This window comes from Echeneis naucrates, chromosome 4 (genome assembly GCF_900963305.1).
Source record: "Echeneis naucrates chromosome 4, fEcheNa1.1, whole genome shotgun sequence".
Taxonomy (NCBI): domain Eukaryota; kingdom Metazoa; phylum Chordata; class Actinopteri; order Carangiformes; family Echeneidae; genus Echeneis; species Echeneis naucrates.
Window position 1 is genome coordinate 19844293 of NC_042514.1, and position 25876 is coordinate 19870168.

Below are 25876 nucleotides of genomic sequence, written 5' to 3' on the forward strand. Positions count from 1 at the left end.
CACAAAGAAGTACAGCGCCAACATAAAACATATCTAAATCAATACGAATACGTATTTAAATGGTTTTAATGAAACAGAACACACATGAACACACAGATGAGAACCACAAACAGTCTGAAATTTACAGAGAATAACTATATGTTTAAAAATAGTCCCAATGAGACTCAATATTGTGCACAGGGAATAACAGGATGAAGATATGAGCTCAGAGACCAAACACATCTGTGAAGAGAGGCAAATGTGGCCTCACTAACTTGAAGGTCAGACAGGCAGCAGGTCCTCAGTCTAGCATGCACTGTGATAAGAAAATAGGAAGACGTGTTGTAGTGGTGTTATCCTTACAGCAGCAGGACTTATTCTTCCTGTTTACAAAAATATACCTCAGGTATCAAAGTTACAAAACTAATGGCCTCAGCTTCAGTCCCACTTTTGTATAATATGGCCATTTAATTGCACAAAACATAAATTCACATGTTCACCTGCTTTACAACACTACAACACTCTAAACAAATTTACTTCAAAATAATTAACAAAACAAACAAAAACATCCCCTTCTGCACATTTCCTCTGCATCCATGAAAGAATTTGTTTTTATAATGCACTTTCTAACCAAAGCAGCTTTTACAATGCTATTTTTTAACCTAACTGATATATATAACCTCCTTTTATTCTTGTTTCATTCACTTATCATGAATCAAACATGTTTCCTCACAGATACGCACTGCAACAACTGTACACTGATAACATCCACTCGTTCAATGTGCTGCACTATTATTTCACTGTGGTATTTTCTGATTTTGGCAATAAACCACAAAGATCTCCCTTTGGCTACACACAATAAACAGAAAACACACCGTGTCACTGATAAAGTGCAGTCTGGACTGAGTGTGTTTAGTGTGCTGTTTCTTCTTAGCGTAACTTCGCTCACTCACCGTGATGCAGGTACGCTTAGCATTAGCTCGCTAGCATGCACGCCTTAACGTCTATTTACCCGTCTCTCTTCAAAACCCGTTCCCTTGACTGACATGCAAAAGCTTCTCATCAGTTGCATGTGCGGCTGTTAAAGTGCTGCATGTCTGCTCAGTTTCAGGCACATTTCCTGACCTGTGATGAGAAAACGGCCGGTTCTCTGCCGCCCTCTGGCGGCCTGGCTGTGCCATAGCGGCGCTCCGAAGTGCGGAGACCCGAGCGGTGAACGCGAATGCAAGATAAACGAGCTATTATAAAAACAGGGGTGTCTGTTTTGTCTGCCTCAATTTGCACTGTTTTGCGCTTTTCAACCGTTTACACAAACTTCTTGTGACGGCCAGCCGTGCCCAGCGTCCGGTCCTGCCCGCGGAAAGGCCGACCTCTGGCGGCCTCACAGCCGCGGACAGGCGGGACGCCACACTTGTTGAGGAACTGCAGTCAGTGCGGAAACGGCCGTCTGCGCCTCTGCCCGAAGAGGAGGTTCAAACGAAGCCTTTAAAGTCAGAGCTTCACAGCTTAAGCAAGCTCAGAAGCGCATTGTCTCTGTGTACCGTCCTCACGGACATTTTCCTCAGCTGTCCTCACGCTCTGAGTGCGGAGAAGGTTTCCAGCCCCCCAGAGACCCCCCCAGGTAAGGACGCACCTCACTGTCTGTGCAGAGCTGTCCTGCTAGACCTCACCTGCATGTTTGGTTTTTTTTTTTTTTTTTTTTTTTAATCAGGGGCTATTTCCTGACGTTGTATCTTCACATATTTGAGTCAACACGCCTTAAATAACGGTAGATCCGTCATTTGGACAGGCTGGTCCCCGCGTTGTTTTCCAAACACTGACCTCATACGCTACAACACTGAGAATGGAATAAAAAAATGGTTGGATTTCAAGGAATCCGCCTGAAATCAATAACACGAGGAATCTACTGGAAAACAACACGAATCCCATCAGGAGGATTCAGCATTAGCAGTAAATCAAAGCCTCTGATGGCCCACCTTTATAAATATGACAATTCATTTGCGACTTCAAGACTTATTCCCGTTTAAAGAGACCTGAAACGGACCTGTTCTGTTTGCAGTTTTCATCTGACGGTGTTGACTTCGACTAAACACCCTTCAGGTTGTTTAGACATATATAAATACTCACCTGAATTGTAAAGGTGGTTTATTTGACTCCACAGTCCCGGTTACGATACATAATCCCTGTGGATCTGAAGTTGTGATACAGAGCTACATGTACGTGCCAGCTATTTTCACCTTGTCAACACTAATGCAGACCATTACAGTCGCAGTACAGCTAATTATGTTGTAACATTCAACTTTTGAGACATGATCTAACTTTGTCAAAGCTGGAGTTTGTGGTTCAGTTTAATTTTATCACATTGCATCATGTTATGAAGCGTTTCTAGTACTGGTTATTTCTCTGAGCGTATTAATGTCGCTGTAGTTAATTGTTGTTAATTGTATAGATAATTGTTTCAGCTGTATGAGTATAAGTCGTCAGCCCCACATGGTGAAGTTTTAGACAGGTGTAGCTAAAGGATTTGTCTTTTCATGTTTCATGTTTCATTTCTTGAGTTTTTAATGATTTAGGAGCTGCTTTGTTGAGGTGGTTTTTGGGTGGGACATCTTGGCTGACTCCCATGTGCCGAAGGGTTCAGGCCAACATGGGGCACAGGCCGTATTGTTTTTGACAGATGTAAAACAGATGTAAGTCATGTGACTTACTGGAATTACATTAAAAGCAGCAGTTGATAGACTCTCAGGCTGCAGCTGGTGGGTGTTTGACCTGACCCTTGACTGACGTCCAAACACCGAGCTTTCTGCTGAGCTTGAAAATTTCATTCAACAGTCAATGATCTAGCCACAAGTGTGCCTTATCCAGCTTAAACATTTCATCATATGATCATTTGATGATTATTATTTTCACCATTCATTCTCTGGTTTGTAGATTACCGAAAGATGGTGAAAAAATTATCATTTCAGTTTTTTAAAATAGCCCCCAGTTAATATTGCCAGTTGCCTTTTTTTCCCCTTAATGTCAAAAATAAACACCCATCATCTATACAGGTACACGGACAGGTTGCTGGTCTATTGCAGGGCCAACACATAGGGACATACTCATGCTTGGAGCAATTTAGAGTCACCAATTAACCTAGACATGCATGTCTTGTCATGGACTGGGGGAGGAAGCCAGAGTACCTGGGGAAAACCCACAAAGGTACAAGGGGAACATGCAGACTCCACATGGAAAGGTCTCAGGTATGGGAATCAAACCTAGAGCTTTCTTGCTATATGTCAACTGCGCTTAATTGCTGCAGTTCTAATTGATAAAAAAAAAACCAAACAAACACAACAACAAAAAAGATGTGCTTTTGAGTTCTACCTCTCAAAGATTTGCTGTAATGGTAATGGTAGCCGCTCCCTCCAGAAAATTCCTTGCGTGTTACATTTAGGTAAATCCAAAGTTTTGACAAAATAATTTGACCGAATTTGAGGACTTTAAATCCTTGGATCCCTGATCCCTGATCCCTATACCTGAAGATGAACCAGTTTGAACTTAAATGATTGTACCTTAGATTATAAATGGACCCTGACCCACATATTCTCTTGTCAATATAATAAAACACTCAAACAAACAAACAAACTGAGTCCCACTGGCTTATTGTATAGTCTGTTGCTCAACAATAAGGATATGTGATACTGCTTAGCATGCAACTTATCCACCTGTCCACCTTTCTTTCTGTCTCTTTCCCCTCTGTCTTCCTCCACTCAGCAAAACAACAGAGCCTTTGTTTGATCCTCCCTGGACAGTGCCCCACTTTTTTTTTTCCTTTTTTTTTTTTTTCTTAAACTCCATCTCCATGGCAACACTGTTCTTGTGACGAGCAGCCTTGACTTTTGGCCCTTGTGCTCTGGAAACAAAGACAAGAAGTTATGGAAGGATTGTGAGAGAGGGGGTGGGAGGAGAGTAATGGGACGGGGGGAGTCATGAAGGGGAATGAGGTATATGGAGGAATAAGGGAGGCAATAATTGGAAGGTGTCTGGGATCGAGGCACAGAGGCATCCAGAGGCATCCAGAGGCATCCAGAGGCAGACCTCCTTTGCTGTGAGTGTCAAAGTCCCATAAAGAGAGGTTGGTTATTACAGACTGTAAACTGTGGGCAGTGCCAGGGCTGTCTCTGTGTGTGTAGTCTTCAGGTCTGAATGGCAAGGCTTCTTGGCCATTGCTTTTCTAATGAGATGCCTGAAGAGGGGGAATGAAAGAGGTGTTTTTTAGTTTTTAAAAAGGAGAGCACAGTATACTCTAATTCCTTCATGAATTTAAAGCTTAATGTCGCCAACTCTTATTTTTTATCGGTTAGCCTGCCACATTACTCACATTACTATTTTTAGGAATGGTCTCTTAATAAGAAATATATTTCTTTATAGAGAGACATATGTGACACATTTAAATGTCTCATTTTGTCCAGCCAACAGTGAAAAGCCCAAAGAAAGAGTGGAGAAAAGCAAATGCCAAATGTCATATTTAAGAGAAATGTCTCAATAAGTCATCAGGCTAGTTGAATAATTTTTTTCTCACAATATTCAGGAAGTTTATAGACTAAATCTTTTCAATCCATGAATTAAAACGAATGACAGATGAATCAAAAACAAATGCAACTGTTAGTTGCAGCCCATGAATGAATGAGCTTCTCTATTGTTATATGATGTATCAAACAATGACTTCACAATCTTTTGCAACTGCATCGCACACAGCATTGTGTACATATCAAAATGCAAACACAGTTGGTTGATAACGGAGGCACTGTAACTTTGCCTTCTGTCTTCCCCCTCCAACATATAGGCAGCAAACTCTGCGTAGAAGCATTGGCATTGTTCAGACTGCAGATCTGGATGTTTCTATCGAAGATATGTAACAGGAAGAAACCCAGAGTTGTAGTTGAAGGGAGGGATGCCCAGTGTTCAGAGTCTGGCTACACATTGTTGAGGCCAGGGACTGCCATGGCCTGTGAACAGGGAAAAAGGAATGTATTGTTGTTTGAATGCACTCTTTGTCCTGGTACCGACATCTCCACAGTGATTTAGATGTTTATGGTTCTCAAAGCTAGAGTCATTCTTCTGATGTTTTCCTGTTGAAATAGGCCAACAGGTATGATATGATAAGTGCAAAATCATCTGGTCTCAATGAAACCTCATTTACTTGAGCTGGCAGTCAGACGAAACTGCACAAACAACCCTACTTGTACCCTCATAAATTTGCATTGGTGAAACATTTACAGTGTTCTTTTGCAAAGTCTAACTGTGAAAGACAGTCACACCTAACTTCCATATCTTTCCTCATTGCGTTATGACTGTACTCAGAGCTCATCAACTTCCTACCTTTGTGCAGCACACTTTGCTCTCCCAGTTGACCCACAAATTATTTGTTTTGTTGTTCACAGTTCTCGACATCTTTGAGCAATGTTTGACAAGCAACAATATCAGAGTCCACCTGTTTACAGTCCTCCTTTCAACCCTCCATCCAACAATGGATTTGGCCCACCAGGAAGCTTCCAAGCTCCTCAGAGTGATTACAACGCATATCCACCTCCCCCTGGATCGTACTACATTGAGGACAAACCACAGCACTTCTACAAATGGCTGTCACCTCCTGGGATTATCAAGGCCATGATGGCTGTGGTGATCGTGCTGTGTGTGGCAATATTCGCTTGTGTGGCCTCCACTCTTATGTGGGACATGCAGTATGGATATGGGATGGGTTACTATGGCTCTGGGATGGGCTATGGCACCGGATATGTTGGTAGTGGAGGATATGGAGGATATGGAGGATATGGAGGTTATGGAGGCTATAGCAACTACGGCTCCTACATCTCTCCATACTCAGCCAAAACCACAATGATTGCAATGGCAGCCATTACCTTCATAGCAGCACTGGGATTTTTCATTGCCAGCTTCTCTAAGTCCACCATGGTCCGCACCAGGAAGTTTTTTCTGGCACTCCTAATAACTAGTATCATCATGGCTATTCTGCAGGTAAACCTCACTCTTCCTGAGTCCTCAGCTGGAGCTCACACGCTCTTTCCAAGCTTGTCTTAAAAAAAAAGTGTTTACAGTTTCCCTAAACTGACAGGGGTGTTCAAGTTTGTTTTTTTTTATCAACAGGGATTCAAACATTTAGCATCTTTTCATTATTTACAACAAATATTTTCCAGAAACGTTCCGAAAACTTTCCATGGGAATTTATGGAAATTAACTGGAAAGTAGTAATATACATAATTATAATCTTTTTGTTTTGACATTAGCAGACATCCATTGAAACTAACACAACAAAAAAATGTTTGCAAGAAATACCTTAGCAAATTTTAATTCTTGTATGACACAATCAACTCTTTCATTGAACACCAAAAACATGTAAGTTGAGTAAAATATTACTCATCCTCTCCTCCCCCACCCAATCAAAAAGTAAAATGACCACCCCACACACACATACACAAGGGTCCCATTCAAAATGTTCTGAGGTCAAATGTGGCATTTTTCTGTAGAATAAGATAACAAAGAAGCTTGTAAACACACTAATACAATGGCATTAACAAAATTATTGTTAGGATTTTCAATATATTTTCAATCGATGCTCTGACAGGAATTGATGATAAATTCTTATATTGTTTCATAAAGCTGTCTCACTGGCAGAAGAAATAGCATCACATCTCTGGCAGCTAGCACCATGACAAGAAATGGTCTGAAATGGCATTAACACCATAGACCAAATATATTTACCCCTTAATATGATTAAAATTAGCTTGATTCTGTATGGCTTGCAGACTCAAGATTACAGCCTCAGTCACCCGTGCATGTAGTGGAGCAATGCACAGTGCATATTGAGGCTGTGGCCCCATTAGCCCTCCAATAAGCAGTGTGCTCTGTGTATGTGATTGAGGAATAGTATAGACAATGAAGTGCACTTGCATTAAATGTGATTGTTTGGCCAAGAGTAAGCCACGATATGTTTTCCCCCACTTTATTTAAGTCCCCTTTCAATTCCCCTATATTCCCATTATTACCCATGGAACGTTTCCAACTTTGAAAACGCCTGTCATTTTGATGTGCTACACAATTCTTTTCCAACAATCAAAGAAAATCAATATGACCATTCTGTAACGTAAATCCATTTCATCTACAGGGCATCATAAGTATTGTGTACATTGTCGGAGTGAATCCCATGGCCCAGGGCTCCTCCAGCATGATGTACAATCCGATGCTCATGATGTGCCAGAACCTCTACCAGACTAGCTACTCACAGATGGGTGGAGTGGGGGGCTTCCCCATGTACAACCAGTACCTCTATCATTACTGCTTTGTGGACCCTCAGGAGGTTCGTAGCTTTTCCTCCACATGTTTTCAGATGTTGGAATTAGTATGTCTCTGGGACAATGAAGTGTAACTACTCAGGGTGTCTTCATGCATGACCTGTCGTTGTTTGTGGGAAATGTGAGATGAAAAATATGTCCTCATGCTGCATGAAGAAAATGTTTCATAGCCCCTGTATTATTAGCCCGTACTTTTGTAACATTCATTATCTGTTTTGAAGCATTTGTTATGTTTGTGATACATTGAACTGCACATTGTGATATTTACTTCTCCCAGTGATGTCTCATATGTACCTCTGTGTACTCCTTGTACCAGGATGAACCGGCCTTATCTCAGAGCTTATCTACTTGAGAACTTTTCAAATTGAATTCTCACATTTTTGTTTTTCTAGGGAGTTGCGATGGTGTGTGGATTCCTGGTTGTAATCGCCTGGGGTGTTGCTGCTTTCTTTGCTCACAAGACTAGAGGGAAGATTTGGCGCTACGGAAAGCCAAACATCTACTGGGAAGAACCTATTGTTGGAGCGAAGGCTTCAGAGGGCAGAGATGTTGAGGAATGGGTAAGAGACATCAAAATGGTACTCACAGCTTAATAAGACTTTTGTTTCAAATCCCATATTTGTGTATGTGGGATTTACAAAAAAAAAAAAAAAAAAGCAACGTTTTTGACCACAACTGACCAGAGGTTTGTGCATGCAAAGCTTGCAGTCAAATGAACTAGGTCACAAAGAGTTTAAATCCAGCCTAAGGAAGGTTGATGGAACACAGACAGATTTGATTGTAAAATGAAATGATAATCTACACATGTTTTTTCTGTGTGGATGATTCAGCCACCCAAACTGACTGCCGTTGGCTTTTCCCCTCCCGTCAACAAATTGCTGCCACGCTGTCACATGCCAAATCAGTTTCTCCTGATCTTTTTACAATGCAAAGAAGAATCAGGTAAGATAGTCCTCCCAGTTACAGTAGGTAATTATCAGTTGTAAAGAAAGGTTAGGCGATAGAATGTGCTAGTGTGTTGCTGCAGCTGTAAATAGCCCAGGCTGACACTTGCTCATTCCAGTGGTTGAATCGTCTCTTGTCCAATTTATAAGTAAGCTCTACGTCCAGGTAGATTTTGTAGCGCCCACCAGTTTACTTCAGATCAATAAGGAACACAGTCACGCTGCCACAAGATTTTTTCCTCAGGCTGAGTCACTTTGTTCAAGGTCAGGCCTGATAGCAGTTGGGGGTTGTTTTTTCATGACCTACTACCTGGTTTCACTCTGAGTAATCATTAACCACCTGAAGATAATAGTCAGACAGGTGGTTTCTAGAGAGCCTGCCCTGGGATTTTAAATGTTGTCAACACTCAGATGGGACTGTTCCCTGAGATATGGATTAATTTTTGACTTTTCTGCCTCTTTTCAAATTCAACTGTTTTAGAGACAAGGTGTTAGCATCACATGCTTTGATTTTAAGCTCAATTGATGGTCAGAAAGAGCACCTAAAGAGCAATTTTACATTTTGTAAAATAAGTTTGAAACTTTACCATATCTGGAAATTATTCTCAGCTACTATTTTCTTTTGTATATAAAACCAAACATAACATGGGCGTAGGCGTGCCTTGTCCTCAATAAGCCCGTACTATAGTGTGTAATGCATATTGAAATTTACAGAAGTCACAATCACTACATTAGCTTATTTTGATTTGATCAGATTAGTTCATAAAGATTGGCTGGGAAAAGAGGGACTGAACAGACATACAGTCAATGTGTTATGTTTGGTTATACAGAGCTGTTTGTGTTTTAGAGTGGTTGTCATCGTCTAGAAAATGGCATCATGCACAGGGAAGTGTACGGGCAGGGCAAAGTACATGAGACAAGCCCTGAATGAATTCTGTGACCAGCACCAGAGTCTAATAATGGAGCCATGCTGACCAATGTCATCACACGCCTTGTTGATGGATGGATGGATTTAGAATGCACTGCACAAGAGATATATTCAGGTATTATGAAGGATGGATAAAAACATACAGTTTCCAAGGAAGAGGACTCTGAGAGGATTTGATGACTATCATTACAAACAGATAATTATGTTATTAGAGATTAGAATATGTATGGCATATAAGTGCTGTATGAAGATGGTATTCTCTACAAAAGCTAGGTTAGCCAAGGCGTGTTATTATTCTCATATCAACTGTAAGTCATACATATGTATGTTATCTTCTGTCTTACAAATGGACACCACTCTGCAGTTATTTTTAATTCACTACTTCACTACCTGTGTTTACACCACAGAGTGAGTCATCAGGGTTGTCTAGTCTAAGGCAAGTGGTGGGTGCTTGAGTGTGGACCCATCTCTGCTGCTGAGCTTGGGGAGGCCTTCGCTGCTCTGATTACCTCACACACAGGCCTCATTCAGCTCAGCCAAGCGGTGGGAGGACTGCATTGTGTCTTCTGCATGAGGTCATGAAGAACTGGTTTCTGCATAGCTGTCCATGCACTGGAAATGTTGAAGTACTACACAGAGAAAGCATTACAAGGTCATAGCAACAAGTTATGTTGTGTTGTATTGTTCAAGTATTTTGTAACAAGTTTAGCCAAGTTAGCGGTTAGCACTGTTGTTTGGTTCCTGGCCTGAGGCCTTTCTGTGCTCAGTTTACATGTTCTCCCAACGTCTGTGTGGGTTTCCTCCAGGTACTCCTGTTTCCTCCCACCATCCAAAGACAGCATGTTTGGGTTAACTGGTGACTCAGAGTTTGAGTGTGAGTGGTTGTTGGTCTCTCTCTCTGTCTCTGTGTGTTGGCCCTGTGATGGACTGGCAAACTGTCCAGGGTGTACCCCGTCCTCACCCAGAGTGAGCTGGGATTGGCTCTGTAAACAGATAAGTGGTAGAAGATGAATGACCCTCCTTGATTTGCATCAGCAGGTCTAGGAGTCTCACAATTCAGCTGCTGTGCTGGACACTCATAGGCCAATGATGGAATTCACTGCGCTCAGACTAGGCCTAGACAAACATTCAGATCCACGTCAACACTGTGGGGAGTTTAGGTGATCAGGAGCACGCCACCCACAAAAGAAGCGGAGAATATGTTCGTAGGTTGGGGAGTAGAAAAGCCTCACCAAGAGAAATGTTTACATCATTGGATAAAGGCCAGTGCAGAATACGCTGTAGATATGCACATCAATAATGAATACGTCACTTAGAGGGACACAAACCTGTTATCTCAATCTCAACCTCCGTGTTAATGTGTTTCATAAATATGCATTTATAACCCCTATACCAAAAAAATGGGGATGCTGTGGAATGTAAATAGTAACAGAATACACTGTCTCTGTGTATTGTTACTATTACACTGCCTCTCCAAGATACTCTTTTATACCCAATCATAATAATGACTTGTTGCCTGTTAACCATAGTTAGTTGCAAAATGTTACTTTCCAGTCCTTTGTTGCCCCCATCCCAACTTTTTTTTTGACTTAGCTAATCATTTTTCATATAATTGTAAAGAAGAAAGAAAAAAGATTTTTGTTGTGCACGTTCTATTGTGAAAATCGTGCCAATCGTTTTCATGTTGATTTTTTTACATTTTAGAAAGCGTCCCCACTTTTTTGGATTTGTGGTTGCAAAAGGTCATCATTCCAGATACTGTGGGACTTGATTTTGAACTACTTACTTGTACTTTAACGAAGCGTAGCTCCTGGCGCTCTGGGAGTCAGTTAGCATTCCAGATAGCAGAGAACCAATAGGACTAGTTTACAGTTTGGCCTGCCGCTTTGCATGCACCTTTGGTTTAACTGCCATCATTGTAAGGAATTCCCTCATGTAGGCCATCTGTCCTTACAGGAAGGATATGGAAACACAGATTAGATCAAGCATATTTACATGACAGACCTTTTGTTTCGGGAAATAAAGGAGGAGCACATCTGTTCAAGGTGTTTGTGAAGATGTGAAATAACAAAGAAGTGAAAGCAACCTATGAATGACCTATGAATAATTATTTAAGATTTCTTTGTGACAGATTATTTCATGTTACGTGTGATACGTGTGGTAAACAAGAAACCATTAATTATATATTACATGGTTAGTGAATTAGCCATTAGTCACCTTTTGTTTTGATTCTCCTTCACTGAGGAGACATTTCCATGCCTCTCTGTTCTCTCCAACTTTAAGAACTAATTGCCATACTCTTGTCTCTGGTGTACAGATGTGTATACTTAAGCTGAAATAGTTATTGCAACAGGATGTGATTCAGAAAACATGTGCTTTGTGAGTGTTTTGATCGTTTGTTTGTGTTTACTGAGTCTGTTCCTTGTTTTTTTTCCTGCCCTGCCTTAGGTGAACAATGTGGAGGAAAGCGGCAGTGTTCAGGACGCTCCTACTCTGCTGGTGTCCGAGAAAACTGGCGGGCTGCTTAGTGCCTCAGCTAACAGCGTCATTTCTTACCCACCAACCAAAGTGGACATTGGCTCTTATACCGGGGACACACTTGACAATGAGTGGGTGATTGTTTTTTTTCTCAGAGCCTTTGCTGTTTCTGTACTCTAAACTGTTTGATTTCATAATACATTCTGACTACTTGTTCATGCACTGCATATACATAAAATTTTACAGCTGCTCCAAATGTTAATTTACTCCTTCAACATAATTTTTCAATACCGCTGACATGGAATGGACCATGTCAGAGCTACACTTGTTTTGCTTTTCTTTAAAACGTGAAATAATTCACTAAAGCACCTTATTTTTACTTGCATTCATTTCCTCAATACTGGAGTGCGTTTGTCTAAAGTTTAAAGCTTGTTACAATTAGATAATCTTTGAAAAGTCATTCAGACAGACCTTGGATGCAAACGGTTAACCATAGAGAACAAACTAAACATTGTCTTATATCCTGCCGGCTCAGAGTACTAGAGATTGTTATTTTTGATGATTTCTCACAAGGTAAACAGGACTTTTTCATAAGCTAAAGAATGTTGGATTTAGGGCCGGCTGCATTCTCTGTTGTTGAACTAACGCTGCCTTTTTTGTAAGAACATAAAATATCTGCTCCATGGATTTGGATTCCTCTACAACTATATGAAGTTGAGCAGAACTTCAGCCCTTGCTATTAAAGATCTGTACCTGCTTTTTGGTCACTGAGATACCTCCACAAAGCACAGTGTCAAATTATAGGCTGTGAGCAACAACAGTCATTAGTGGTGTCTATCATCCTCCATATCTGTCTGGGCCATTTCAGTAAATATTTGTTATATGCCTTTTCTCATTAACTGGGACATGATTGTCTTTCTTTCCATAAGTTCTTTGGTATTAATGTTTGTTCTTTCATATATTGCAAAAATGTAATATATCAGCTGCTTTATTTGGACTAGGGTAGAACTGGCATGATGATATTTGACGGAGCTGGCAATATGGGCTTACTTGCCACATTATTTATTCAGTATTTGCTAATATTTGATTGGGGCTTGATACCAGCCCATTTAACACTACCCTTTTCTAACTGAATCTATGTCAAGCCCAGGAGAAAAGAAGGCCAAAAAAAGAATCTCTCATGTGAAGTAATACAGAGCATTGCAGGAAAAAACGTAACCACTATGTTGCTTCCATGAATATAACTCGTTTGTCATCCAGAACTGGAGTAGTTAAATACAATATGTCTCATAATCATGTCACTTTTGCTGTCCTGCAGGTACACAGAGAGGACAATGAGCCAGCCATTAGAGGCCTTCTCCCATGGTGGAAGAACTAGCTCCAGCCCTTCAGAGGAGATGGGTGGTGTCCGCAAACCCTCAGCCAACAGAGGAAAGAGACGCCGACGCAACCCAGAGCTGGACGAGTCTCAGTATGAGACAGAGTATACCACAGGAGGAGAGACCGGCAATGAACTCGATGTAGAAGAATGGGAGAGGTGAGAATTACAGATGGCTGCACAGCTGTATCTCTGGATTAGAGTGGAAAAGGTCATTAACTGCAAGTTCCGAATCAGAATTGCAGTCAAATACTGTCAGTCCCTCAGGAGCAGACCTAAATTCACTGATCCAAATGAAATTGTAAGCACAGAAAATCAAGCTCTCGTGACAGCGCCTTGATTCACAGGAAAATAATTTTAAACATGCAAGTATACACAGTTAAAATATAGATGATTAAACACCAGAGCAGGGGAAAGACTGGAGTCTGTATTTTACTCTATCCAGGGGAGCAGTTAATCCTCCGAGGCATGCCAGTTCACATGGACTGTACTCGGGCATACTGAGAGAATTAGGCCAAAGGTACAAAACACGAGAGTCAAGGTAGTTTATGAGAAAGTATTCATATTTAGCTATGGATCAGCACACTTTGTTGAAACCATTGCTGACAGTATAGCCTTTTTTCCTTGGCCAGGTCCTTCTTGTTGCTAATGCAGGTTTATCCCTGATGCTTAAGCTTTCCTTTCTCTCCCCTCTCATATTTTTTATCTGTTTTCTTATCTTTCCTTCCTGTGCTCCTTTCTCCTCCAGCATATATCCACCAATAACGTCTGATACTCAGCGTCATGATTATAAGAGAGAGTTTGACATTGACCTCAGGGAGTACAAGAATCTGTGTGCTGAGATGGATGACATTAATGATCGGCTGAACAAACTCAGTCGGCAGTTGGACACCCTGGACGACAGCTCCACAAAATACCAGGTCAGATATGCACAGCACCTTTCTCCAAAAGTCAGACGATAACTAACTGAGGATCTCATCCACCCACTGTCAAAATTTATTGATGAAATACTTGTTGACGTTTTACAAAGTCCACACCCCTCATTCCTTTGGCAAAACTTGGCTTTCAGTTGTTTAGTATTTTGTGATTAATACAGAGCTGCAACTTGTGATTATTTTTGTAACTGATTCATCTATTGATTATTTTCCTCGATTCCATTAAACAAGTATAGTTATCAGGGAAAAAAATTGTAAAAATGAAAAAAGACAAACCGCTTGTCCTTTATTTCACAATATTCAATGATGCTGCAAATGCTGCATCATTGAAGTCATGCTCTTGTGATAAACCAGCTCCGAACCACAGTGAATGCATTGTACTGTATTTATTTATTTATTTTCATCTTAAAGTGTTTCCACACAATAGACATTTTCTGCCTTTTTGTCCTCGTCTCTTCTGAGCTTGGCTCCATGTTGTTTGTGGCAATCCTTGCGTCACATGCATCACAATAAGTGTCTGCGTGGACGAGGACAAGAGCGGAACCGATGTTTAGCAGCAGCGAAATTAAGGAAACAAAGCTTTACTTTACTGGAAAGTAAAGAAGTTTACAAAGACAGAAGTTTACAAAAACATTCAGTTGGTATGTAAGTGAGACATTATTATAACCCATGTTTGTTCCTCAATTTTCTAAGGCTGTTGCAGAGGATTATAATCAACTAAAGGACCTGAAGCAGGTGAGAAAACATCTCTGGTGGTGACTTTTATAGACTAAACCTCATGTATGGATACATTTACACGTTTCTTTTTAATATCCAGCCACAGGATGTGAAAGTAGTTGCTTTTGCTCATTGGTCTTCTGTCGTTGTTTGCTGTTTTTGGAAATTTTACATTTTCACTGTCAAGAATTCATTTGTGTTCTCAGCTATGAGTGTGGATGCATACACTGTTCTGTGGCATTAATCATCTGAACCTGCTTTGCTCTGTAGACACCAGACTACCAATTTAAGAAGAAGGAGTGTCACAGGCTGAGACACAAACTGTTCCACATCAAACGCATGGTGAAGGACTACGACAGGACCCATTCGTGAATCCATACGGTTCTGACTCTCAGCTCAGTGAGCTACACAGCAAACACTGACAAACGTATGCCAAGATACACTCCAAAATACTGCAAAGACTATGTGGCATGCTGAGACCAAAGTTACCTGATCATCACTTACGTACACTGGATACAGAGGAGCACATTTACATTCATACGCAAACAGTTCTGTTGAATTTGAAAAAATAATGAGTAAAATATGAATTTGACTTGCTTTCATACTGTCTTTTTAGAAAGGAAAATGAAAAAGGACCCTCAATCGTAGTCACTTCCAAACAAGGCCCAGCTCATTGCCGTGAACAACCACTTGCATTCTCGTGACCTTCAGTCACCTGTGATAACACTGCTGGGTTTCTGTGGTTGTATTTGCCCCTCAGATGGCTAATTTATCTTTGTCTTGACACTATAGATAAGATGTGGATCAGTATTGTAGGGAAAGTGATAGGTGAGAAGGGTTGCATGGATTGTTTGGGAGCAGGAGTTTTTTATAACCCACTGCATGAGATAACTTTTACATGTAGCTTAACTCCATTTGTTCTTTTGTTATCTTCTTAGACTGTATAACTAACTTCATTATTAGTGAAGTTAACTTCTCATGACCATGGGTGTTTTTTCCCATATCTTTGTCTGTGCTAAGATGTTAATATAATGACAGCTGGCATCTGGTAATGAGCTATGGTGGATATTATTGTGATATATGTAAAATTGATGAAATTTGTTTGTACAGTGTACTAAGAACAAAATCTGTCTATTAGATTCAGCAGATATCGTAGCACTTGTCATGACATCTGTTGTTTGCATTTACTGAAGATTCATTGTGGTTTGTGTTTTTTTATTAGTGGTTATTCAAGATATATGAGCTTAGTATATACATATATACATATTGAGAGAGAGGCTATTTTTTATATTGCGTATCATGTATGCTCCTCAACAAATTGGTTAACATCTCTGTAGCTCTCTCTCGCTCACTCTCTTACTTCTCATTCAATTCTTTAGCAATGAAAATTATTATTATAATCATTTGTCATTTTTGTATTAATCCAATTACCTGCAGTGTGTTAGGATCTACTGTATGTTTTGAAAATTTTCAGATGCACCATTGGTTTGGGGTTAGGGTTAGAATTGTTATGACCATGAAATTACAAACCATGCAAGCCTTTTATTTTTGTATGAATTTATTTTCTTTAATGCTATTATAAAAAACATTTTTTGTAACTGTGTACTTCCAGTATGGTACAGTATCTAAGACATAGTGAATCTGGTTAGTAATAAACATTTCTAATTCTCTAAAACATTGTTAAAAAATGTGGAATGTTCTTGCTCTTCAAAATTTTTGGACCCTGAAATCTGAAATTCTGTGTCACTGCATTATGCTAAGCCTCCAGCAGGGGGAGCAGGAAGACACAGAGTCCAATGAGTCAAAGGTAAGTTACTCCTGCCCTCTTTTGGGTCAGAAGGTTCAAATGTTTTAGTGAAGCTGTTCTGCAGGGGTCATCCTCTGCGCCTAGATTCTGTATCATCCTGCATCACTTCTACACAATATTAAGTTATAGTTATCACTGTCTACTGTGTTTCCCATTCATTGTAACAATAAGCAGCTTTTACTGTTAGTGCAGCAAACAGCACATATATATATATATACCAACATTATATTTTACATTTTAGAATTAAACTAATGTAACATTAGTTACTAATCATGATTGATCTTTTGGTTTCTATAACATCACCTCATCATCTCCTATATTTTCTGTTGCGTGAAGCATCTGACTTGTATACCTTGTGCACCACATTGCTGACAAAGACAAAACACCTCTACAGTGAGAACACCATCTACCTAGCTCTTGTAACTCTAGCTCTTCTGATTCTGTACAAGTTTTCCTGAGGCCTTGTTCTAGTAAATTTTGTTCATGTGTGATGCTAATTTATCTTTCTCTTCCATGGGGAAAAATATGATGTCATGATGGCAATAAACAGCAAATGCTCTCCTTAATAATGAAGCAATCTGATCAAATAATAATTATTTCATTAGCTACCCTCACAACCAATGAATGCGTGATGTTCTGGAAAGTTAATATTTGTAGAGCAAGCAAAGTGTAAACAGTCGACACACGAAGCTTTTTGGAATAAATTTAATGGTAACTTAGAAAAAGACAGCTAAAGATATAACTTAAGAAAAATTGTGACTGCTTTAAATGGTTCTGTTTATGCAATGTGTATGTTCAACATCAAGAAAAGAGCTGCAAATATGGTTTATTTTCCTTATCTGTGAATTTCAAACTTTTTATATTGAATAATGATTTATGCATTCATTTTAATCAGAATGTATTTATTGTTTTAGGGCTACTTCATTCTGAAGTGATCCACAGAGGGGCTACTATGTACATTTATTTGGAGAAATGCAAAAATAATTTGAGTCCTCTTGACTTTGAATGTTTTCTTGTTAGCTTTGGCGTGGTCACAGAAAAAACTACACAGTCAACTAGAGTTTATATTCCAATAATACACAAGGTGATTCAGCCTGTTGAGCTGTTGTTGAAAATTTGACAGTTCAAAAGTTCATTGTATTTGTTGCTCTTTTATGGTATAATAAAAGGTTATAGAAAAATTTATACCAAAAAAGCACACCACACTAACACACCTAAATTACTTAGTGCCCTTTATGGTAGTGTCAGCAATCATCATAACCTCTGCACCTCAACACTCAGAGTACCTTGCCTAAGTGTAATTATTTGAATGTGACCTGTCTATCAGGATGCCCTTTTAAAGGGCATAACAATAATTAAAAAAAATAAAATAAAATAAGTGAGCTACTTCTACCCTTATAAAAACAAAAACAAGTGTCACATTTGCAGATATTAAGGAGAAAATAAAATTATTTGATTTGTGTACCTTAGTGAGAATGATCTGCCTATTAAATCGTCATTGCATTTTCAAATATATACTGTCTGGTGGATGGATTGATCTTTGACATGATAATGATATTGATAAGTTGATCCCTTTATATTTATCTTCACTTCATGTAGTTCACTGTAAAAATCTTTGATGTATAAAGTATGAGGTAATAATATTAGACAGGGATGAGACTATCTTCGGAGCCGGGGTCTGAGCACATTCATCACTTTTTTTGCATTTCAAGAACTTTCTTGTATAATATACTACATTAACGTAATATCTGAACTTTGTTGGAAACACGGTTATTTGCTTTCTTGTTAAGAGTTAGATGGAAAGGTTAATCTCACTATTATAATTGCTCTGTAAATATGAAGATGTAGCCAGCAGCTGATTTGCTTTGTTTAGCATGAAAACAGGAAAGTGAAAGCATAGAGCCTGGCTTAGATCGAAGGTAAAATGTGTATCTGCAGTCACTGAGTCTTTTAAGGTTATATCTCTGAAAACACAAAAAGCGTACCAGGTAACTTTCAGGAGATTCTTCTGATTTTCACCGTGACCAAAGGAGATTCAGCACATTAACTAGTAAGCAGTAAAGGTGCTGGCAGTGTTGGGCAAGTTATTTCCAGTCATTGTGCTAAACAGGTATTAGCTTTATCTTCTTATTTACTGTACAGAGGCTTGGTGTGGAATTAATCTTCTCATTAACTCCCCCCCCCAAAAAAACAAAAAACAAAAAACAAGTGTCACACCCCAAATGCAGAACTATTCCTTTAAATCTATATCATACAAAATACATCTTGGTTGTACTTTATATAGTGCAACATACAGCACAATGTTCATTCTGCTTCGTTGTTGTAGTGTTGTACAAGTCGATGCTTTGCAGTCTTCACAAAAACGTATTTGGTAGCGAAGTCTGATATTTCTCCCCACATATCAAACATTACACAGCCCGCACAATGTGCTCCAGCTCTGACAATATAAAGCTCTACCTGTAAAAGTGGCACTGCTATGGCTTCATTTTGACCCAAAAACAAAGCAGAGGGAGATCGCAGCACCTGGGTTCAAATTTAGTCACATTGCGGGTGATATAGGAGGAGGTAGTACAGGCACATAGCCTCACAATCGACTCTGCATTTTGATTAAAGCCCTGTTTGATTTTTCTGAATTGAGAGCTGATGTAGGTCATAAATAAAAAAAGTGCTGCAAACATACGCATGAAGAAGAAATTACATTTTTGCTCCCCTTGAAGTTACTTTGTTTTGCCAAACACAATACTTTATCAGGGCTAATGTGCGGAAACTGACCTCTGTACTCACAGAGGAATCCAAGTTTGTATGAATAACATTCAGCTTGTACTGGTGTGTAATCTTTGTGCGACTTCTGCATCCTTTCCCATCTGATCTCAATCCGTCTCACTGGGGGTCACTGGGGTTTACTGTCCTGCTGCATAGGGCCAGCTGATGGAGCTCCCTGATAGCTGCATGTCTCGGATCAGCGTCTCAATAGGAGTCTTGCCCACCAGTCGCATGAAGAAAAGCTGGGAGATAAGATTGGCTGGGACGGCACGCAGAGCTGGGAGACGTAGCAGTAAGCGGCCGAATCGCTGAGGTTGGTTGGGATACTGCAATCTTTCGTACTCTGTGAGGGCAACCTGGGCTTTCTCCTGCAGGGACTCTACATGCGCTGGGTCTGTCAGACCACATGCATCTGTAAGGTAAAGAAACCATCATCAACCGCTTTATCATAAAAGTACCTTCAGCACTGTCTTTCAAATATATTGTTTTATACATTTGTTTATTTCATATATTTTTACACTTGTGTCTTCCTTGCGCTTGTAAATTCAGATTTGAAACGCAGGCCTTTTCCTTTGTCTTCATTTTTAGAAACAGTTAGAAATATTGGGGAAAAATATGCTCATCTCAGCTGAGATTTAAACGAGAAGATCGGTGTCAATCTCATGTTGCTGAAAAAAACAACAACAGCAACTACAAATCTATTAGCTTAGTCTAGCTCAAGGACTGGAAATGGATGGAGTGGATGGTCAGATCATCAGATGTTTTCTCCATTTTCAGTCTTTATGCTATGCTAAGGTAAGCTTCCTATTTCATGGACAGACATAAAAATGGTATGACACTTCTCACAAGCTTATTAGCAAGAAGGTAAATAAGCAAACAGCTATTGTTGTCAAGGAAATCCCCTTCTTTGCTTGTCCTCTCAGTGAGATCAGAGCTCACACACAAGTTCCCAACAACACATAGGAATTTTCTTTACGCGATTTTCTTTTTTTGCTAGACAAGAAACTAAATCCGTCTCACACCTGTAAGCACAATCATTTATAGCAGCTTTCGCTGCTCTAATTTTCTTCCCAACCCACCTGGTGAAAACAGTGCAATGGCTTTGAGGCAGCTGTACTCAGCAGAGTCCACCTGCAGCCTGTTCAGCTTGTCCACCTGGTCCTGGAAAACCCTGACCTGGTCCATGAAGGAGACCACGCGTTCAGCAGACATGGGGGATGAGTGAAACCCAGCTGCTGCTAGCAGAGGAGCCATGTGCAGAGGCAAAGCGGACTGAGCCGCATTCAAGATGAAGAGCTCACTCCAGCTCAGCCTCAGCAGTGATACCTGTGGGAAGGATCGGATATTAGGAAACTGTACCTTAAAGCAGTGGCTTGACATAGGCACAATCTATCACTGCAGACATTTTCTCTGGTCACATGCTACAGATTACAGTAAAGATCATTTTTCAAGTCTCCAGCAAATCATGACACAATCTGAGCAATGTCAGAACCCCAAAGCTCAGGCGTCCGACTAGAATTCATCCACAACCCTGTGCTTTTTATACAACGACATGTAAAAGCACCCAGTGGAGAGTGTAAATCTGAAGGAACTATAGACACTTCGAAAGATTAAGAATACAGTTTCGATGAGATCTTTTTGAAGTGCAAAACCTGATAACTGATTTGTGGTTGAGGCTAAAACAGTCTGAAAGATTTTGACAGTTGTTTTAAGACATATTAAGTGCAGCTGAATAGCGAAATAAAATCTACAATAAAACTGCGACCTGATTGATAAAACGAAACGTGCAAAAAAGAAAAAGAAGAGCAAAGACAAAAACAAAGAAGAAATGGCTCCTATAGTATCTTAACTGACCTGCTCAGAGACTGGCAGTTCTGGAAAGTATGGGATGTTTCTGGCCCATTCAATGGTGCTGAAAAGAAGTCGGGCAGCCAGCTCACAGATGCTGTCGATACCCATGACCGACGCACCACTGGCAGATGGCTGTATCTGCGCCTGGCTGTAGGGAGCCCCGTAACGGCTGCTGGGATATGGCTCAGCCCGAAGGAGCTGGGAGATGAGGTCCGAAACTGGCTGTCCATTGAAATAATCTGCCCCAATATGACCTGGCCCTGCACCCCCAACTCCACTGGCCAGCGAATTTGGACTGATGCCTGAGTGAGATGGAGGGATACGACCTCGCTGCACAGCTTTGTAGACAGAAACAGAATAGATAGAATAGAAACGAATGACTCGTGGACATTAGTTGTTTCGTATGCTGTTGCGCTGTCGTTTCACTTCAAGGAGAAGTGGAAAGTAAAACTATACCTGATTAAAGCAGAAGAAAAGGGGTAAAATATTATTCATTCTTCAGTCTTGTTCCAGAGTACCGTGCTGGGCCATTTATTATTTCAGAGGGAACAACTTTTACTCCAAAAAATTTGCCAGGCAGATTTAGATGATGGTCTTGAAACAAAGGTCAGTCAGTCACTGCTCTATAATCCTAATCTACCATGCCGAAAATTAAGACATTTGAAATTTAACCTAATTGGTCAGATGACATTTTCAGAGACAAACGGCTTTCTATTCATTTTATTTCATAGTTTTTTAATCAAGCATGTTTGCCTCTAGTTGCCTCTGGTTCCCAAAACCAACAACTTCACTGAGCTGTGCAGCAAGGTGAAAGAAAGCTTTTGTTGACAGAATATCTATTCCCTGGCTAATGTCAGTGTTTCTTACACTTTCTGTCCAGATGACTAATTTCTGGTATTGTAGTTAGTGTAGTACATGGTTAGTGGAGTATAAAGTTACATTTACTGTTTCTCTTGGGTGTTTCAGCATGAATCAGTATTCTATTTGTTTGTTTGTTTGTTTTTAATAAAAAAAAAAATCATCTAACTATCCAACAAGTAACTTTGACATCAAAATACTGCTTACTGTTTTATTCATTCAGCTATCATATCCTTTGATACAGTCATGCTGTTCTGAACTTTTGCTTGAAATTTAAGAATGTCACACAGTTACACCTTCGCCTTTTTTCTCTGAGAACAGCTGCCTGCTATAAAATAATATGTGGTGAGTATAAAGAAAAGCTATGAAATGTGCTGCTGTGACTAAAACAATGATTTAAACAATGCTAAATCTGAGAGAATCTGCGGAATTTGCAGTTTTCCTAATTACTTCAGCTGTAATTAAAGGAATCATTCTTTCACCTCTAACACTGTAAAACTCATTTGTGTGTTCACTTACCCAAAGTAATAAAAACAAAACACCTTTAAGCCACTGTGTACATAGATAATACCTTCTTTGCGCATCCCAACTCGAAAACATTTCTTCAGCCGGCAGTATTGGCACTGGTTGCGGTGGTGCTGGTCAATTTGACATTCACGATTTGATCTGCACGAAGGAAAACAAAATATAAAACATACGATAAAATATAAATAGTGAGCTCTAATTTGCTCAGTGAGCATACTGACCCTTAAGATGAGTAAACTGTATGAGCTGGCCTAGCTGAAATGCTATCAAGACTGTGACCTTTGTAAATCATTGGCTCTACACACCCTTGTGTTGCCATTCACAGCAGGATGACTTCTGCCAATATTACAAACAGAGACCCTTTCATGACAAACTAACTACAAAGACACCTCCCATTCAGAGTTGTAAATATTTGGTGGGAGAAATTACTATATCCTGTAGCCAGAGGCTCGTGGTGTAAGGGTTGCAACAATGTGTTCCTGTGGTAAAGAATAATGGGAACGTTGACCTTCTGAAGCAATCCATCCTCACATGACTGACCTTAAGGGCTTTCATTTCTCTTTTCTTTTTTTTTTCGTGTAGCTGTTTTTGAGACACATCCAAGGTTGAAACAAGTCATGCCCAAGTGAGGAATAGACATAATTTGCTGTGTCCATCAGGAATGTGTACATGTGATGGCAGAGAAAAAAGATGAGCTTATAACCATTCATTAAGTGCTTAATAACACAGTCTAATGTATTGGAGTACAGATTCGAGGACATCTTGAGTAACAGGATTGTAAATAATATTGTGTAATAAACTATTCACTTACATGTGAAGAAAAACGTCACTGTTACAAAACCGGTGAAATGTGCCGTGTTTGGCTGCATATTAATAGCGGTAACGCCGCGTTAAATCCTACCCTACCTGCAGGAGTAGTTGAGATTTCGTCGAATGCTCCTCTTGAAGAAGCTTTTGCAGCCCTCGCAGGTGAACACACCGTAGTGCTTCCCGCTGGACTTGTCTCCGCACACCACACAATCCACCACACAGGCCTTGTCCTCATCCCCGACTTCCACATCACTGTTACCAGCCTGCGGTGAGCCGTCCTCTTCCTCCCTCCTCAGGTAAGCCTTCTCCCCAAGTCCATTAGTGTCACCATTAGGGTTTCCCCATCCCCCGCTCACCATGGCCATATTCTCTAAGACACGCAGTCCTTTGAGTGGCTCATACAAAGTGTTTTCTTGTCCCCCAGCTTCCAACTGGCCTCAAAATCTAAAAACTGATTCCAGACTTAGAGACAGTGACTCCAGGTTTTCAATTCATGGCAGGTTTCTGTCCAGAAATGCGATTAAAAGTTGATCCTTGCTCCACCGTCTTGACCTTTACCCCTTTTTGCGTCTGCTTGGGCTGACCAGGAGTTGCTTTCACTGTCTCTGTTCGTGTCTCTCACCACTCAGCTTTCTGCCTTGACCTCCGATCAATTGCTCCCAAGGTCTGAGAAAACTTCAGATGCACAGGCTACAGCTTTGCTCTTTTCACAGGAAACAATAAATTGCACTTTGACTTGCGTTTTGTTTTCCCCTCACTCTCACTTTATCCCTCTCGCCTGTGAAAAAACACCTCACAAATCCTTAAGCATAATGGCGAGGGACAAAACAAGAGTTGCTCTCCAAATAAAAAAAAAAGAAGCTTCGCCTTTCTTTCTCTCTCTCGCGAGTTCGCTTGACTCCCCTGAAGGAAAAGCAAGTGGGAGGAAAATAAAGCACAGTTCTCCTTCAGGCAGGGTTGAGCTGCCCTGCCCTCTCCTCCAACTTATAAACTAGTCCAACCAGTTCCTACTGCGCAGAGGTGTTATCTGCTGATCTGAGGCAGTTCTAGTGGAGATGCACTCTTGACTTTTCGAGGCTATTATAAAAAGCTGATAGGTGATAGTGATAGTGATGAAGAATTAAAAGACAAGGAAACTCTGTTATCTCAGATTAACCATATGTAGACAATGATCCCTCCTTTAAAATTAAAAGGAGAGGAGTGGTGAAAAAGACACTCCTGGAAAATCTGATTGCTAGAGTGACACAGTTTATGAAAGGGGGTATTCCTCTTTCTGCTTTCTGGTGGCTCCTCTAAGTCGTCAGTCTGTGTTGTCAGACGCTCAAATGCCATAGAAAAAACAACAAGCAAGAACCAAAGCAGAGTTGAGTAATCTCCTTAGTTGCAGTTCTCGTCTCTTCTTTCAGAGCTCTACGAAGTATTGTCTCTCTCCACCTTCACTTGTTTTGTCAGTGCTTGTCCATCCAGCAGTAACAACCAGAGGCCAGAACCTCTCTGCATTCCCTGTCAGCGAGTCAGGGTGTACTGTTGCACTCTTTACTATTCTGCCTGTCGGTTTTTTTTTTTGTTGTTTTTTTTTTTTCGTCCTTCTCTCTGCTGGTCCTGGCAAGAATAAATTAGGCGAACACGCACGGGAAAAACACGATCACAGACCTTTTAGTGAAAGAAAGACGCTGCAGTGGAGAGCAGCCCAGAGATAGCTTCTTCTGCTTGTCTCAATCCCCTCTCTGTGTCTCTGCCTCTCTCTCCTGTAGGGAGAGTGAGCGGTGTCTGTGTGCTGAGGGATTTGACACTGCTATTCAAGCCCTGCTGTTGCCATGACACTGGATGCCTTATAAGGCCAGAGGAGTCAAAGAGCACAGAGTGGGCTGCACTGCAGCCACACACACACCCACACACACACACACACACACACACACACACACAAAATGAATCCCTGTCTGCATGTTTCCCTTCTGACCTCAGGCAGGTCTGTGTGCAAGGGGTAGTTAACCTCAACACAGCCATCAGACAAAGAGGGGTGGGGGCCTCAGGTCGACACATGGTGAGTCCATGGCACCCACGCTCATGTTCTCCACTCCACGCTAATCCTTAAGACTTCCTACCACTTTGTTGACTCAATAATTACAGGGAGGGCCGGTTGTTATTGAGCAACTTGTCTAAAGGTTATATGATATGGCACTGGCTCCTTTTCACACCTGCTGCACACAGTCACAGGTCAGTGTGAAGGATGCCAACAAGCCTCAGTAGTCGGTCCTGGATGGTAGAGGTAATACTTGTCTGCACACTTGAAATAGGATAATTTAATATTTTATATTATATGTCCGTAAAGCTGTTGGACAGATCAAAGAAAGACTCAGTAAAACTTATTTTATTTGCTCGGTTGGGAGAAATGATTTCCAAGTTCGTGTCAATGCGATATCATTTCTGACTGTAAAGTGAAATATATTGACAGAAAGCATGAGCTTTAGTCCATGTCCATGTCAGACTTAGTGTTTCAAATATTCAGCACAAATGCAGACAGTAGCAAGCCCAACCTATGGTGATGGAG

General features: G+C 40.5%; 2 protein-coding genes across 4 annotated transcripts; one reads left to right on the forward strand and one right to left on the reverse strand.

The window, feature by feature from the left end:
- The first annotated feature begins 1338 nt into the window (after positions 1-1338).
- Positions 1339-16503, forward strand: LOC115041800 (occludin). Of its 2 annotated transcripts, XM_029499576.1 has the most exons (9): positions 1339-1600; positions 5406-5997; positions 7145-7336; positions 7724-7891; positions 11652-11812; positions 13000-13218; positions 13808-13979; positions 14688-14729; positions 14982-15083. In XM_029499576.1, the coding sequence occupies exons 2-9, from the start codon at positions 5425-5427 to the stop codon at positions 15081-15083; spliced, it is 1629 nt and encodes a 542-aa protein (XP_029355436.1). In that variant the 5' UTR covers positions 1339-1600; positions 5406-5424. The 2 variants fall into 2 exon arrangements, with proteins under 2 accessions (XP_029355436.1, XP_029355438.1); XM_029499578.1 differs by lacking the exon at positions 1339-1600 and having other exon boundaries at positions 5425-5997; positions 14982-16503.
- A 398-nt stretch (positions 16504-16901) lies between these two features.
- Positions 16902-25088, reverse strand: LOC115041801 (nuclear receptor subfamily 2 group F member 6-like). 2 transcript variants are annotated; one of them, XM_029499580.1, is made up of 5 exons: positions 23422-25088; positions 22544-22656; positions 21136-21470; positions 20361-20607; positions 16902-19693 (listed from the first exon to the last, which is right to left on the reverse strand). In XM_029499580.1, exons 1-5 carry the CDS (start codon positions 23688-23690, stop codon positions 19419-19421), a joined length of 1239 nt encoding a protein of 412 aa, XP_029355440.1. In that variant the 5' UTR covers positions 23691-25088; the 3' UTR covers positions 16902-19418. The 2 variants fall into 2 exon arrangements, with proteins under 2 accessions (XP_029355440.1, XP_029355439.1); XM_029499579.1 differs by having other exon boundaries at positions 16947-19693; positions 22562-22656; positions 23422-25084.
- Between the last annotated feature and the right edge of the window lie 788 nt (positions 25089-25876).